Source organism: Serinus canaria, chromosome 21 (assembly GCF_022539315.1).
Source record: "Serinus canaria isolate serCan28SL12 chromosome 21, serCan2020, whole genome shotgun sequence".
NCBI lineage: Eukaryota > Metazoa > Chordata > Aves > Passeriformes > Fringillidae > Serinus > Serinus canaria.
This window is the reverse complement of record NC_066334.1, coordinates 1,876,733-1,892,993: the sequence shown is the minus strand read 5'-3', so window position 1 is coordinate 1,892,993 and position 16,261 is coordinate 1,876,733. Positions and strand designations below refer to the sequence as shown.

At 55.2% G+C, this 16,261-nt stretch overlaps 1 protein-coding gene across 4 annotated transcripts in view; it reads right to left on the bottom strand.

Moving 5' to 3' along the window:
• FBXO42 (F-box protein 42) overlaps window positions 1–16,261 on the bottom strand; it is a 45,345-nt gene that overhangs the window by 12,033 nt on the left and 17,051 nt on the right. For all 4 annotated transcript variants that reach the window (XM_030233070.2, XM_050982521.1, XM_050982523.1 and 1 more), the window contains exons 3-4: window positions 14,918–15,034; window positions 9,698–9,832 (exon numbers count right to left, since the gene is read on the bottom strand). In XM_030233070.2, coding sequence (XP_030088930.2) covers window positions 9,698–9,832; window positions 14,918–15,034 — 252 coding nt within the window. The remainder of the gene's footprint in view (window positions 1–9,697; window positions 9,833–14,917; window positions 15,035–16,261) is intronic.

Genomic DNA, 16,261 nt, shown 5'->3' with positions numbered 1-16,261 from the left:
GATGATTTGGGATGGAAGGGACCTTGAAGCTCATCCCATTCCACCCCCTGCCATGGGCAGGGACACCTTCCACTGGACCAGGTTGCTCTAAGCCTGTCCAGCCTGGCCTTGGATGCTTTTGGGGATGGGGAATCCACAACCCTTCTGGATGCACTCAGAGGGAGGAAGTGCAAAAAGCCTGGGAAGAGCCAGGGCTTTGCTGTTCCCAGTATTTGCTGCAAGGACAAGTTATTCACTGAAACCCCAGCATCTTCCCACTGAAATTCCCAGCACAGGAAGAGAAATTCAGTGCAGCTCTTCACACTCCCCTCCCTTGCTGACTCCCCCTTCACTCCCATTTTCAACCCATCGGTTCCTGAACTTTGCTCCCTCCATGCCAGAGAAGCACTTTTCTCCTTCATTCCAGTAATTCCAGCCCTGAGCGCCAAACTCCCTGAATATTTCATGGCAGGAACCAAAATCCACCTTTGGACAGCAGTCAAGCATGAACGAAGGCTCCGTTCTTCCACGTGCCTGCCCCATTCTCAGGGAGTTTTACAGCAGATGCTTTAGGGAAAGATTAAAATCAGGCTACAGGGATGCCGAGAGGCTTGGAAGGCACACGGTGCTGTGTGTGGATTACACTGCCCCGGGAATGCTGCCTGCTCCATCCCGAGGATTACACACGTAATCCTGGTGGACTGAGTCCTCAAGGCAAAGGCTGGGCTGCCTTGGAAGGAGCTCTTGCCGATAGATGTCAGCACAGCCTGCCCGAATTTCCCGGGAGGATCCTTCCCTCCCAGCTGACAGTGCAGCTGTGGGAGAGCGGGGTTTATCCCGTTGACCCCACAACGGACAGGGAGGTACCTGCCCAGGAGGCAAGTCCTGTCAGAGACCCAGGAAAGTGGAATAATTGGGTGTCAAACGATCAGGGAATTTGTGTCCAGGGAAACCATCACCCCGGGTGCCTCCCACGCCTCGGGAAGGAGGGATCGGCTCCCTCTGAGGTGCAACACATTCATGAGATGTGAGACACCACCAGTGTCAACAACCCTGTGTGCGGCTCCGGGGTTTTGAGCCTTTTTCCTGAAAAGGAAATAAACTGGAGATGCTTTGTCTGAGCCACGGTTTGCAAATTCCTCGGCTCCAACCAAACTCGGACAAGTGAGAAATTAAATTCTCTGCAGGGCTGGCAAATCAAAAGTCAGGAAAAGGAAAAAAAAATCCTGATAGAAAAAAAAAACTTTTGGAAAATCCAGCCTAGGAAAATTTCTGCCTAGGTTAAAGGGATGACAGTCCTGCACTTTGGGATCATTAAAATGCAAACTGTTCTTCAAGTGCCAGCTTTCCACGGTGGAGGAGGGAGTACCAGGTACTACTACTACTACTACTACTAGTACCTGCTACTACTACTAGGAGGGATTCCTGCTCAACCCTGGAAATGCCCAAGGCCAGTCTGGACAGGGCTTGAAGCACCCTGGGATAGTGGAAGGTGTCCCTGCCAGTAGAACAAATTTGTACTGAGGGAAAGAGGGAAGCCAGAGGAACTGAGGGAAAGGGAATCCAGATCCTCACTCCAGCACCCACTTCCCTTTGAGCTGCTCCTCTCGCAGCCTCCTCAGCCTTCCCCTCTGTTCCCTCCCCACAGGACTCCTGCCACGTCAGCTGAGCTGTCCGGGCAGGGCAGGAGGGCATCCGCAGGCTGAGGGATCATTCCCTGAGGGAGAGCCACAGCCGGACGCTGCCTCCCTGCCCTGCTGACCCGGGCAGGCCAGCCCCACTCCGAGGAGCCCATTTCCCACAGCAGGGAATGCTTTCCCCACGTTTTGCCCACCGATAAAACCTGGCTGAACTTCCAAGACCTGAGGTGCACGCAGAGCATGGAATGGGAGAGGGGAAGTGCTTTGGGCTGCTGGGGTAAAAGCCCTGTGCCAGCCCCGTGACAGCTCCCCCGACTGAGCCAGCCCTGCTCCTGGGCACATTCCCACCTCCCTGGGCCGGTAATCCATGGCTCCTTCAAAGCCATTCCCGGCTGCCTCGGGCACCGCATTCCTGGAGGCTCAGGCACACCTCAGTGGAATTGCTGAGCTGCCTCTGCCACCTCCCGGGGTGCCTCGGTGACCTTGGCGGAAACCGGGAGCGCTGGAAAAGCCCCAGCCGTGGGAACACGGCATTGATAAGGATAAGGCGCTGCCAGCTGGAGGGAGGGGCAGGATGCAGCCAGGTAGGATCGGGGGGAGGGAGGGATGTGGGAATCCCACATTTCAGATGTGGGATTTGGGAGCAGGAGGCACAGGGATGATTTCCCCTGGCAGTGATGGGTAATCCTCACCCATTCCCCATCCCACTGACCAGTCACCCTGCCGGGCTCTCCAAGCACGTGCCTTTGTTTGCAGGGAGCAGATCCCCAGGCAGGGAGGGATCCCAGACAGGGATCTTTTGGCTTTTCCTGCCTGGTTCAGGGACGGCCCCTGTGGGATAAATCCCTGCAAACAGCTCACCACACGCTCAGTTTGGGTTTTGTACCCACGGTCCTTGGGACTGGTCCGTGCCAGGCACGGCAGGGTGGCCATCCAAGGATGGATGCCACTGGAATGTGGTTTGGATCCAGACAACAAAACCCTTCCAGAGGTTAAACACAGCCAGCAATGGCACGAGCTGGAGGAGGACAGAGCCTGGCAAGTCAAAGGGAGGGGAGGTGTGTGCTGTAAACCTAAACCATGGATTAATCTCCTGGAAACCAGCAGCACCTTCCCAACCAGGTGGCAGCTGACACAAAAAAAACCTCAAAACCAAAACCCTTCACTTGATTTGGGTTGATTTTTCATCTCTTGCCCTTGAGATATTTCATATTGAACACCACAAATTACGTTAGAGACATTCTGCAAAACCAGCCTGGCAAAGAGAGGAACAAATGAACGTCAGATGGATCCAGGGGCTGGGAACAGCCCTGCTCCCACCCCAGAGCTGCCAGTCCACCCTCTGCAAGGGCAGGAAAGAAGCCCAAACTCTATATCCAGGGATGCTTCTGGAGAGTTTGCTTGTCAAAGGCTTGGCAGGAGCGGTCACTCACCTCCTTGTAAAAGTGGGAGTCCAAAAAAGGAGAAAAATAATCAATATGTTTTAACTGGAAAAAGCAATTCCAAGCAATCTGTGCTGGAACAGCTTCTGCCCCAAAGGGCACGGGACAGAGCCTGGAAATTCCTGGTTCTGTTCCAAGAAGGGCAGAAATGAGGGGTGGGATAAGGAAGAAATGAAGTGTGTGTAAGGAGGAATTTAGGCATGTGATCAGGAGGAAGCTGGGTGTGTGAAAAGGAAGAAATCAGGGGCAGGATAAGGAAGCTCCAGGCAGGAGGTTCACTGGTTTAAAGCTGAGCTTCCAAAGGTGTCAAGTCACTCCGAGCTTGAAGACTCCAAGAGCTTTTGGGTGGTGGTGGGAAAGCCATGGATTTTTGGAGGGTAACACAGAAAGTTTCAGCTCTGCAGAGACAGGAACGGGCCCTACTGCCGCCAAACTCAAAGGGCAACGAGGAGGAAACCACCCAGATGAGGAAAAGAGCTGGAAAAAGCTTTCCTCTCTTCCAGGCTCACCAAGACTGCTCACAGCATGAGGGATTTCCATCCAGCCCATTAACCTTCTCCACTTTGGAGGCTCAGGCACTCAGCCATAATTAGAGAGGTTGTTCCTTGCCAGGAATCAGCTCCTGGATGCCCCAGGCTCCTGGGAGGCCAACAGGGACACATGGCTGGGGGGGCTTAAGGTGATCCTGAGCCTTTCATAAAATGGAGCTTTGCCCTCAGTCACATGGGGCCATGGGGCACCAAGGGGAGCTCAGAGGCCAGGGGGACACCAAGGGTATACTGCAGACAGAGTTTTGGTCAGGTCAGGATTTTGGGGGGTTTTAATTCCCAAAGCAAGGCAGGGATCCCCTGTGAGGGAAGTGACTGCAAGGGGAACAGAGCTGCAGTTTGGGGTCAGGGCAGAGCACCTCAGTTACTGCTCTGCAGGAAAAAGAATCCCAGAATCCTTGAGGTTGGAAAAGCCCCCAGGACCATCGAGTCCAACCTGTGCCCAATGCTCTCCTTGTCCCCAGCCCAGTGAGTGCCACATCCAGGCCTTACCTGGACACCTCCAGGGATGGGCACTCCAAACCTCCCTGGGCAGCCCCTGCCAAGGCCTGACCACCCTTTCCATGTAGAAATTCCTGCTGATGTCCACCCTGAGCCTGCCCTGGCCCAGCCTGAGGCCGTTCCCTCTCCTCCTGTCCCCTGTTCCCTCCCTGACCTCTCCAGCTGTTCCCTCCTGTCAGGAGTTGTGCAGAGCCACAAGGGCCACCCTGTGCCTCCTCTTTTCCAGGCTGAGCCCCTTTCCAGCTCCCTCAGCTGCTTCTTGGGTTCCAGACCCTTCCCTAGTTCTGTTCCCCTCCCTGGACATGCTCCAGGCACTCCAGGTCCTTTCTGAACTGAGGGATCCAGGACTGGGCACAGCTGATGCAAAACATGACCCTGAACACAATCTGCAGTCACAGAGGGTTTAAATCCACACATGAGGAGCTCCCCACTTTTCCCACACCTCTGATTATTCCTCAGATTCCCCCAAGCCCTTGAACAGCCCCACTCCTGTCCCAGTGGGATTCATTCCTCGAGTGTCAGTGTGGCTCTGGTTTGTGGCTGTGCACAGCTGGATCCTGTGGGATCCTGTGAGATAGAGCATCACCCCCCTCCTTGGGAAGCCCACTCAGTCCTTCCCCGTGTCTCCTTCAGCTCCACAAAGCTCCCAGAGCTGAGGAGATCCCAGCTGAAGAATTCCAGCCCCGTGAAACTCCAGCAACTGTTTGGAAAATTGTTTTGAAAACTTGCTGCTGTTTTTTAGAAGGGGCAGATGAGAACAAGGCTGGGCTTTTCAGCTGGGGGCAAGGCTTTTGCACAGCTTTGTCAAGGCCAAACAAAGCCTTCTCTGCTCCAGGAGCGACGGGGAGGTTTCTCCACCAGGACCACATCTGACACCAGGAGTCTCTGCCGAGCCTCTCCTGCCTCCTTCGGGCTGTTGCTTTTGTTGACACAACACCATCAAAGGCACCTTCCCCTCAGTCACAAAGGGAAACTGATCCTCCCACTCCCGGCATGGCATGCAGGGGGCTGGGGGAAGAGCTGAGCCAGGAGGAGCTGCTGGCAGAGGGGTTTTACTGCGTCCTGCTAAGGCCACCCAGGAGGTTTAGGCACAAACTCCAGGCTGGAGCAGGAGGGAGGATCAGCCATGGACTGACATTGAGGGCAGAGGGGATCAAAGCCTCATGGAGGAGCTCTGCCTCCAAGCTTGGTTTGATCCCCAAATCCTGAGGAAGATGAGAAGCTTTTCCATCTCCCCACTATGACTGCAGGGTCAGGAAACAGCAGGAGAGAGGGAGAGAGGTCCTGGGGAGGTGCCCGTGCTGGGGCAGGGAGGCCCAGGGCAGCAGCAGCAGCAGCAGGAGCCTCCTCCCAGCAACAGGAAAAGGGGAGCCTTGGGGCTCCTGAACCCCTGTGGGATCAGAGAGGGATATCCTGGCCTGGCAGAGGGAAAACACACAGGAGGGACAAGGCCCCTCCCAGCCCTCCTGCCTGCCCAGCAGAAGGGAGATGATAAAACAGGATGTGCATATCCTGCAGCAATGTCTCTCCCTGCAAAGCCCTGGTCATTCCAGCACCATTCCTGGCTTTATAAACACAACAGGCTCAGTTTTAAAGGGAAAAGCTTTGCATCTCTGTGCCATGAGCCCCTGGGAGAGCAGAGCTCCTGGCCTTTCCTCCCTAATTCAAAAAGGCATTTTCTGGTGTGGTTCTGGCCGAGCGAGGCCAAGTGCAGGACTCTGAGGAACTGGAGCCAAGGAGCCCAGGAGGGACAAAGCCTGCAGGGACACAGCCTGGAGCAGCCCAGGCAGGGCAGCAGGAGCCTGCTTGGGGACACCCCCCATTCCGACTGTGAGTTGTCCCAGCAGGACGTGTGGACAGGAGGCTCAGATGGTGCCAAAGCACCTGGGGCTCCTCTGGGAGCCTCCAGCAGCTTCCCCTGCCCAGGGAGGGTGGGAGCTCACCAGGAGGGTTCCACAGACCTGCATGGGAGCAGCACAAACCCTCCTTGCCAGCAGGGCAGCAGATCCCGGGATGAATCCAGGCATCAGCAAAGGCCTCACCACAACCCCCTGCAGATCCCATTGCATGAAGTCATGGAATCATGGAATGCTCTGGGTTGGAAGGGCCTAAAAGCCCATCCAGTCCCAGCCCCACCATGGGCAGGGACACCTCCCACTGTCCCAGGGTGCTCCAAGCCCTGTCCAGCCTGGCCTTGGACACTTCCAATCCGTGCCAGGGCCTCATCCCCCTCACAGGGAACAATTCCTTCCCAATATCTCATCTGACCCTGCCCTCTGGCATTCCAGGCCCTTGTCCAAAGTCCATCTCCAGCATTCTTGGAGCCCCTCCAGGTACTGAATGTTCTGCAACTCTCAGCTTCAGTTGGGGTTTGGTTTCTTTCCTGGCTGTTCAGCCCATTTTTGGGGAGCACCAGGGACTCTCACCACTGAAACCAGTGTGCTCCAGCTGGACTCACAGGAGTGGGGCCTCACCCTGGCCTCCAGCTGGATAAACAGATTCCAGCATAAACCACCCCCAGTCCTCCACCAGGATGCCCTGAGCACAGATGGGCTCAAATTCCAACAACTGCCCAGGCTACCTGTGCAAGTGAGGGCAGGGAAAGCACCTCCCCCACATGGAAAAGGCCCCTACCTGCCAGGGACCACCTACCCTGGGACAGCACAGCAGCGTCCCACACGTGGGGCTCCTAATTATCCTGCTCCTGCTCCAGCAGATCCTGCGTGGGATGGGAAGGGTGGGAGCAGCTCCACAATGGCCAGGAGAGCTCCAAAGAGAAGAGCTAGGAGGCACCTCCTGAAAATAGAGATCCTGCTGCCTGCCACCCTCCTTTCCAGAGCTTCCAACCCTACCAAAAGCTCTCCAGAAGAGCCAGGCACCAACTCTCTTGTGCTGCTCCAGCCCCATCAGTCACACGTCAAAGGCATTGTTTCATATCTAAGCAAAAAAATACTTTGAAACCTCAAAAATTAGGGTTTTTTGAAGTAATTATCTCCCTCCTCCGTCTCTGAGACAAAAGAAACCCAAGCCAATTATTTCTTTGAAGGCTGAATATTTACTCCCAGATGAAGCAGCTCGGGCTGGAGGGGAATTATTCAGCTCTGATGTCATCTCATGCCTGGGAGCCACAAAACCCGGATGAAAACAGGTAGGAACAAACAGCAACAACAACAATAGAAGGGTGTCATCTCCTGGAAAAGCCTCTTAGGAAGGGATGAAGTTGTGTCCAAGACACTGTGCTCCTAATTCCCTGCCCACGGCTTGTTAGAGAAGATGCTGAACGAGGGCACACGTGGAGCGTGAGGGAACCTCTCTGTGCAAGCCCTGGCCTTGGGGAAGAGCCAGGGTCTCATCCCAGAGTTCTGGAGTCTGTGGGGCAGGTGTGGGAACTCCTCAACAGCAATTAGCCCGCACATACAATGAGTGGTGATCAATCAATGTCAACTCTTCGGTTTTTCTTTTAAAAAGCCCTTTCCTGCCTTATTTACATCCCAGCATTTCAAAGCTCTGCCCCCTCCAGGCTCTCCTTTCCCAGGCAGGCAGTGCCACCCCCAGTTTGGGGCACCCGAAGGAAGAGCGGGAGCTGTGGGATCCCACCGGGGCTGACTCATCCCTTTGGAAAAGCAGGAACCAGAGCGCTCCCCGGGCCCGGCCTCCAGTTTCAGCTGATCCCATCTCGCCCATGACAGCGTGCAGGAACATCTCCTCGGGGGATCTTCCCGTGGGACCCAGCCCCGCCACGCATTCCCACAGAGCCGTTCTCCGGGAGCGCCGCAACGGGCTCCGGGATGGGCTCCGTGGGGCACTGGGACAGGGCAGGGATGGGCTCCGTGGGGCACTGGGGACGGGGCAGGGATGGGCTCTGTGGGGCACTGGGGACGGGGCAGGGATGGGCTCCGTGGGGCACTGGGGACGGGGCAGGGATGGGCTCTGTGGGGCACTGGGGACAGTGCAGAGCTCCCCAGGCTGCAGGAATCCATGGCCTGGGGCAGAGCGAGCTCTGCAGAGCTGTGCATCCTCCCCTCTCCAGCCCCAGCAGGGCAGGACAGATGGCAGGAGCCCGTTTGGAGGACTGGAGTTTGTTTCCCCCCTGCCATTTAAATCCACTACTCCCTAATTCTCCCCTGTGGGAGTCCCACAGGGGCTGTGTGACACAAAACCAGAACACCAAGGAAGTGTGGGTGGATGTCCAAGCACCAAGGGAGGTGTTCACAGCTGGAAATTCCCAGGTGACACCAGCACTAGGGGCTTGTCTCCAGTCCCTCTCCAGCTCTCCTGGAGCCTCTTCAGGCACTGCAAGGGGCTCTGAGGCCACCCTGGATCCTTCTCCAGGTGAATGTCCCCAGCTTTTCCATCTCCCTCTATATCCATCTTCACCTCTGTCTCCTTATTCTCTGGATTTTGGAGGACTTCAAGTGCTAGACAAGAAAACACTTTAAACAATATCTGAGCACATGACAGGGAATTCTGTGCCCAGCAAGGAATGCTGGTAGATGCTGAGCTCCTTTTCTCCTTCCTCCTGCCAAAACAGCTGCTCTAACACTGATTTCTCCTCCTGCCCCAAAAGCTTCCCCCAATTCTTCTGCTTTCCTCAAAGTTATTTTAGTGGAGTTCAGAAATTAAAAGGAAAAAACCAAATTGTTGTGAGTGACATCTCCAGCACAAAAACCACTGTGGGAAATAATCTGTGGTGTTTTCCTGCCCGGCTGATGGTGCCTGGACAGCAGGAATGAACCTGCTTTCCCACGCTCTCCCACCTGCACGGGCTTGTCTGCTCCACCCCCCAAAATACCTGGAGTGGGAGCCACTGGAATGAGCAAAGAAAATCTCAGCTTTGGGACAATGACTCTCACCATGGAATCATGGAATGGGACCTTAAACACACCCAGTGCCACCCCCTGCCATGGGCAGGGACACCTTCACTATCTCACGGTGCTCCAGCCTGGCCTTGGACACTTCCAGGGATCCAGGGGCAGCCACAGCTGCTCTGGGCACCCTGTGCCAGGGCCTCACCACCCTCACAGGGAACAATTCCTGCCCAATACCCCATCCAGCCCTGTCCTCTGGCAGTGGGAAGCCATTCCCTGTGTCCTGTCCCTCCAGTCCTTGTCCAAAGTCCCTCTCCAGCTCCCCTGGAGCCCCTTTAGGCACTGGAAGGGGCTCTGAGCTCTCCCTGGAGCTTCTCCTCTCCAGGCTGAAAAATCCCAATTTCTCAGCCTACTCCAGGCTGAACAATCATCACACCCTTCTCAGCCTACTGCAGCATGAACAATCCCGACTCAGCCTTCCCCAATTCAACAATCCCAACTCTCTCAGCCTTCCCCAGGCTGAACAATCCTGATTTTCTCAGCCTCATCACTGAAGGCTCTGGTGGCTGCAGGGAATGTCCCTTACCCTGCATGACAGGGACCAGCTGCTCCCCAGAACCCCCCCAAGGCGGTGCTGAGGACTCAGACTCTGCCACAAACCCCACATTTCTGCAGGATGCAGCACAAACCTGGTGGGATAAGGCTCAGACACACCCAGAACCACAGAACCCGAGCCCTGGGGAGGAGGGAGGGGTGTGGGGGAGCTGCAGGGCTCTCACCTGAGGCCAGGGGCCGGATCCACTCCTTGCTGTTGAGGTCCAGTCTCCAGAGGTCGTTGAAGGCGGCGTTGCAGCTGCTCTGCGTGCAGCCCCCGAACACGTACATGGACTGGTTGGGGTCGTAGTAACACGCACCTGCAAGAGAGCACAGCTCTGTCACTGCTGTGCCCCACAGCCCTGTCACTGCTGTCCCCATAGCCTGTGTCACTGCCCTGTGCCCCACAGCCCTGTCACTGCTGTCCCCATAGCCCGTGTCACTGCCCTGTGCCCCACAGCCGCTGTCACAGCTGTGCCCCACAGCCCTGTCACTGCTGTCCCCATAGCCTGTGTCACTGCCCTGTGCCCCACAGCCCTGTCACTGCTGTTCCCACAGCCCCTGTCACTGCTGTTCCCACAGCCCCTGTCACTGCCCTGTGCCCCACAGCCGTGTCACTGCCCTGTGTCCCACCCCCAGATCAGGCCCTTTCCTCCCTGGAGAACAGCAGCCAGGCTGCCCCGGCTCCCTGGAAGCACAGGGCATCCCTGAGCAGGGTGAAGCTCCAGCAAGAACCTTCCCAAGAGGATTATCCCTCAGACAGAGCTGCTCCTCAAAGTGCAGAGAAAACTGCCTTAGAGGCCTGTAATTAATGAGCTTAGCTGTGATTAAGGCACTGAGCTCTCTGACCTGCCCTGAGCCAGATCACACAGCTCACAGACCCCTCTGTGCACCCAGCCCTGGGCTTTGTTCTCTTCTCAGGATTTCACCCCATCTCATTTAAAGAGCCCCACTAAAACACAGCACCCTCCAGGGCATTCCCTCTGCTCCCTGTGGGAAAGGATGAGACAGCCAGATGGGGAACAGGGAGGGAACACCACGTTTGACAACCCCTTAGAGACACCCAAGAGCTCTTGGCCCCAAAACAAGCTCTGCAGTGAAACAAATCCCAGGGAAGGGTCTGGAGCACCCAGGTACCTCTGGCAAGGGGGAACTGAAAGATAGAGCAGGGGTGGCTTGCTGCCTTGGAAGCTGGGCAGAATTCTGGGTTTCCTGTAAAACTCCATGTGGAATAACCCCCCCACAGCAAAATCACTGAGATTGTGCTCTCCTACTTCTTTTTAGAGTCATTTTAAGCAGCTGAAGATAAGGAAGGCAGAGCAGCTTGAGGGGGAAAAGCAAGCACAATGAAAGACTGCAGTTTATTCCAGCCTGTGGGAATTCCACAGTGGGATTGTTGGGGCTGCTCTGGACTCTGATGATTCTTGTGGATCCAGCTCAGGATATTCTGTGATTCCATGATATGTTTACACATAGTTTATATCAGGTGTAGAATAAATCAGAGGGAAATTGTGCACATCCCTCATGGTTTTATGGTTTCTTTGGGTGGGAAACACTAAATGGATTTAGTTGGGTTTTTTTTATGTCCCAGCAAAATTCAGTGATCCCCAGAGTTTCAGCACTGCAGAAGTGGCTTATCTTTGGAAAGGAATCAGTGATTCTGATGTTTGAAGACACTGATGCTCAGGGAGAGCAGAGTTCTGGCTCTGAGCACACTCCTGACTGCCCTACCCTGAGCAATGAACCACCAGAGATTTTACCCAGAGCGGCTGATAGCCAGAGCAGAGCTGACTGGGGAGGGAAACCAAATGGAAAGCACATTCCCTTCACCATCATCAAAGAACATTGATTTCTGAACCTTGGAGAACATGAAATAAATTCACCCATCCCAGTTTAAGGGTTGTATTTCTCACTGGAGAGATGGGAAGGAGCTGTCTGGGCTGTAAATCCCATTCCCACATGGTTCTTGGGTTAGAGGGTGACAGCCCTTGGTGTTGGACACTGCCAGGGATCCAGGGGCAGCCACAGCTGCTCTGAGCACCCTGTGCCAGGGCCTGCCCACCCTCACAGGGAACAATTCCTTCCCAATATCCTATCCAGCCCTGCCCTCTGGCAGTGGGAAACCATTTCCTGTGCCCTGTCCCTCCAGCCCTTGTCCCACCACGTCCCTCTCCAGCTCTCCTGGAGCCCCTTTAGGCACTGGAAAGGGCTCTGAACTCTCCCTGGAGCCTTCTCCAGGTGAACGCCCCCAGCTTTCCCATCTCCACCTCTATCTCCTCACTCCCTAAAGTGCCATTGTCCTGCTCCTTGCAGTGCAGAGCCTAGGTGCAGCCAAAAATCCGGGGATATTGAGCAAGGCTGGGTGCTGGGAGGAGCTGCAGCTCTGCCCCAGGAGCAGCCCATCCTGTAAAACAAACATTCCAGCTCTCACCGCTCCCAACGAGTTCGTCAAACCCACAAATTGCTGTAATTACTCATCCCAGTGGTGCCACCAACCCCAGGCTCCTTGGAAACAAAAACAATAAATCAGTGCTTAAAATTAGTCACTCCTCCAGCAAAGGATCAATATCTCAATATCCCTGGCACAACGGCCGGCATTCCTCTGCTGCTTTTCCGTTTCTGCATTCCTGAGCCTCCTGACATCTTTTTCCGACTGCGGGCAGTGATTTCACCCCATGACTCATCGCCCTGCTACGACCTCACAGGTTCATACATAAAACAGCTTGGTGACTCCTGTGAACATCACCCAAAAAACCCCAAACACGGAGGATTTCTGCCTCTAAACACCCAGCATTATTGATGTTTCACGTCCTTCAGCTCCAGTCAAACCCTCTGGAAAAGCGACAGCCCGTCCACAGTTTGTTCTCAGCGGTGTGATCCCTGCCAGGCACTCCCTCCCCAAGGCAGAGCCTTCCATTCATTATTCCTTATCAAGCACTTCTGCCATTCCTCCCTTCAGGACTGAGAACAGACAGGTTGACCTCCAGCTGCTTAGAATTCCCCTCCTTGTCCGTTTGTGCTCCCTGTGAGAACTTCTGGGACAGTTCTAATAATTCCTGGAAGTGAGAGCAGCCCCAGACAGAGCTTTGATGGCAGCACTGGCTCGTGCCTGGGCAGTGACGTCTTCCCACAAAAACCAGCAAATCACTCATCCCTCAAGAAGGGCTTTGAGAGTCCTGCCTGCTCTCTCCCCACTGCCCAAACTCCTGTTTCCTCCACCTCAGCTCACTGTCATCCTGTGGGATTTTAGGTGACAGTTCAGAGTTTGACTTTCGGAACTGACGATTCGTAGCTTGGCTGTAAGGCTGGAATCCCGCCCGCGGGCACGGAACGCTGCTGCAGGGAAAGCAGAGGCTGCAGATCTGGGCAGCTGCTCACAAACCAATCCGTTTAAGTCAGCAAACAAGTTAATCCAGATTAGCTTTGTGCCCACAAAGTGCATTAATAACGCTGCCGTGGCCACCGGGGCCGGGCAGAGCAGGGGCACTGTCACCGAGCGAGGCTAATACGGATTACACGCTCCGAGGGCAGTGGATTTAGGGAGACAACTCACTTTGCAGCCAGGAAGCCCGTGGCACGCAGCAGGATAAAGTAAAGAGCACACAGTGCTCTTTGGGGCAACTGAACCTTTTCCAGGCAATTTCAGCTGGCCTGAGCACTCAGCAGTCGCAAAAACGCTGCTAAAATTGAAGGGAAATACACGCAAATGTGAAGTCGTTAATAAGCACTTCACTAATGTTTCTAAAAATGAGCTGTGAACTGCGGAGCCTTTTCATCCTCCAGGAAGGCCAGGGTATCTCGGCAGAGCACAATGACTTCACCAGAGCTCCCCGCAGCGTCTCCCGGACTTGTCTTGGCAGGAGGCAGCGCAGCGGCTGCCTCATAAATTATGGCTTGGGAAGATGAAAATGTGATGCCTGCTGCTCTTGGAATGGCAGGGCTTGCACCGTGTTTATCTTGCCTCAGAAAAATGCAATTTGCTTCCTGGAAGAGCTCTCCCCAGAGGGCTCAAACCCCGTGCTGAAGTCACAGGATGGAATTTTTGTTGTGTTTTGTTTTTTTTTTTTTTTTTTTTTGTAGGAGCTGAGGCAGCTCAATGCTACTGCACTCCAAAGAACAGGGTTTATTTCAGTATCTTTCCCTCAAAGGCACTGTGTTTAGGTATCTTTTCTCTTCCTGTTCTTTTTCAGAATCTTGGAAGCAGGGGAAGAATTCACCCAAACATTGAGTGGTGCTGTCGACTAAATTGCTCCCTTTTGTCAGCAAATCCACCTGCAGCTCTGCTCGATTTGAGCCCAGCACATTGGAGAATTCCCAGTTTTCCTCACAGAGGTAGAGGACCTGTGCCAGCAGCTGGTGCACATCTCTGAGAGCTGCACTTCCCAAAACCCACTGGCTTTAATGGCAATGACTTCAGTAACGGGCTGAGGGAGGGGTTGCTGAGGAGGACAAAAAGCTCAGGCCCAGATCCTGGGGACAGCTCCAACTCCTCAGGACAAGAAGGACCCTGAGGGGCTGGAGCATGTCCAGAGATGGGAACAGAGCTGGGGAAGGGGCTGGAGCACCAGGAGGGGCTGAGGGAACTGGAAAGGGGCTCAGTCTGGAGAAAAGGAGGCTCAGGGGGCACCTTGTAGTTCTGCACAAACTCCCTGACAGGAAGGGACAGCCAGGGGGTCAGGCTGCGCTCCCAGGAAACAGGGACAGGACAAGGGCAACAGCCCTTGCTGTGCCAGGGGAGATTTAGGTTGGATATTGTGAAAATCCCTTCTTGGAATGGGGGTCAGGCACTGGCACAGACTGCCCAGGGCAGTGCTGGAGTCAACATCCCTGGATGTGGCACTTGAGGACATGTTCCGGTCGAGGGCTGACCCCATGATCTGGGAGAGTTTTCCAGCCTGGGGAGCAGAAAGATCCCTGCACAACCAAAAAGCCACAATCCCATCCCCCTTCCACTCCATCAGCGCTTCCTAGGATCAATGAGCCTGCCATGACCAGCAGCTCCCAAATCCCTGCTCTTGTGCTGAGCATTGGCACAGCCGTGGGTTGAACACCAGTGGCGATGGGCACGTGTGGCACTGCCAGCCCCGAGGGGGGCACGTGTGGCACTGCCAGCCCCGAGGGGGGCACGTGTGGCACTGCCAGCCCCCGGGGGGGCAGCTTCCATTGGGATTCCAGGGGATGGCACTGCCAGGTCCCTAGGGAAGCAGCTCCCAGTGGGATTCCAGAGGCTGGCACTGCCCATGGAGACTCCAGGGGATGGCATTGCCAGGTTCCAAGGGAGGCAGCTCCTATGGGGACCCCAGGGGATGGCACTGCCCATGGGGACTCCAGAGATGGCACTGCCAGCCCGCAGGGAGGCAGCTCCCATGGGGAGGCAGCTCCCAGGGCACTGCAGGGATACTCACTGTGTGAGAAGCGCTGGGTGATGGGGGTGCCAGGGTAGGGGTAAGTGCGGCTCTCCCACTGGATGTTCCCTTCCTGCACTGCCTTGATAAAGCCGTGGTAGCACTGATGGGCCACACCTGGGGAGAGAACAACACTGTCAGCAAAGCTGGGAACAAACTGTGCCTGCACGGTGACAGCAGCTGCAAACCCCTGTGTTTGGGTTAGAAACATGCTGGGAATGTGAGGGATTAAAGGAATAAAGACAAGGGAACTCTGCAAATGTGGAAGTCAGCAGCGTGCACTGGCCGGGTCACGACATCCCGGCAGCTCTGGCTCGGGAAGCAGAGCCTTTGGAAAGGAAGGAAGCACTGGGGTGCTTTGGAGAGCTTGTGCTCAGCCCTCTGTGCTGCACCCCTGTTCCCTCAGCACACCCCGAGGGGCAGATTCCCTTCCCTCAAGGAACCTCAGCGCAATAATCAACTTTCAAGAGTGTGAATGCAGCTACTGGCCAGGGATCTGAAAAAAATCGGAGAGGAGATACCAGTGATAAAAATCAGCAGGGATGCTCCAAGGCTGCCACTAATTCTGTGTGAGGGTGCTGGGAGGGGCCAGAGGCTGCTCCCTGAGGAAACAAAAGGGTCTGGAGATGGTTTCTGGCAGTAGCAGCAGCAGCAGCTCAGCAGACACTTGGTGGCACCTGCACTGAGGATGCCACAACCTGCCAAGAGTTTTTCCCCAAGCCTGTGCCAGGAACACCCCCAGCAAGAAATCCCACTCTGGAATACGAAGCAGGAAGGGGTTTTTAAAATAAAAAAATAAAGCCTGGGGTCCTTGAGGAGCTGATCCTTGAGAGTCACACGGGAAAGGGAATGTGAGCTCCAGGAGTGCACAGCAGATGTATCCTGGCAAACAGGAAAAATTAACCAGGAGAACACAAATCAATTGTTTACCTCGAGTGACCTCTCTGGGCAAAGCTCGCAGGTGGTGGTTCCAGAGCTTTTTTTGGCTGGAACTGCCCCAGAAGGGCCCAGCTGCCCAGCACTGCTCATCCCCTGAGAGGTGACACAGCCCAAAGCCACGCTGTGCCTCAGGCTGCTCAGCCCTGGGCTCCAAGGATGTTTCTCACATCCCTCTGGGGTGAATCCCAGGTGTTTGTCCACCCCAGCTGCATCCCTTGCAGGCCACTCCAGGAAACAGCCAAGCAGCCACTGGGGGCTGCAGCACTTGGAAAAGGCCCTTCCCCAGGGCTGTGGGCAACTGCTGCCCCAAAAGGATGCACAAAAAAAGTGATTTTGGGCCATGGTCCCTGCTGGGGTGGCTGTGGTTTTAACCCCCATCCTGTTCAGCTCTGGGCAAAGTGGGAA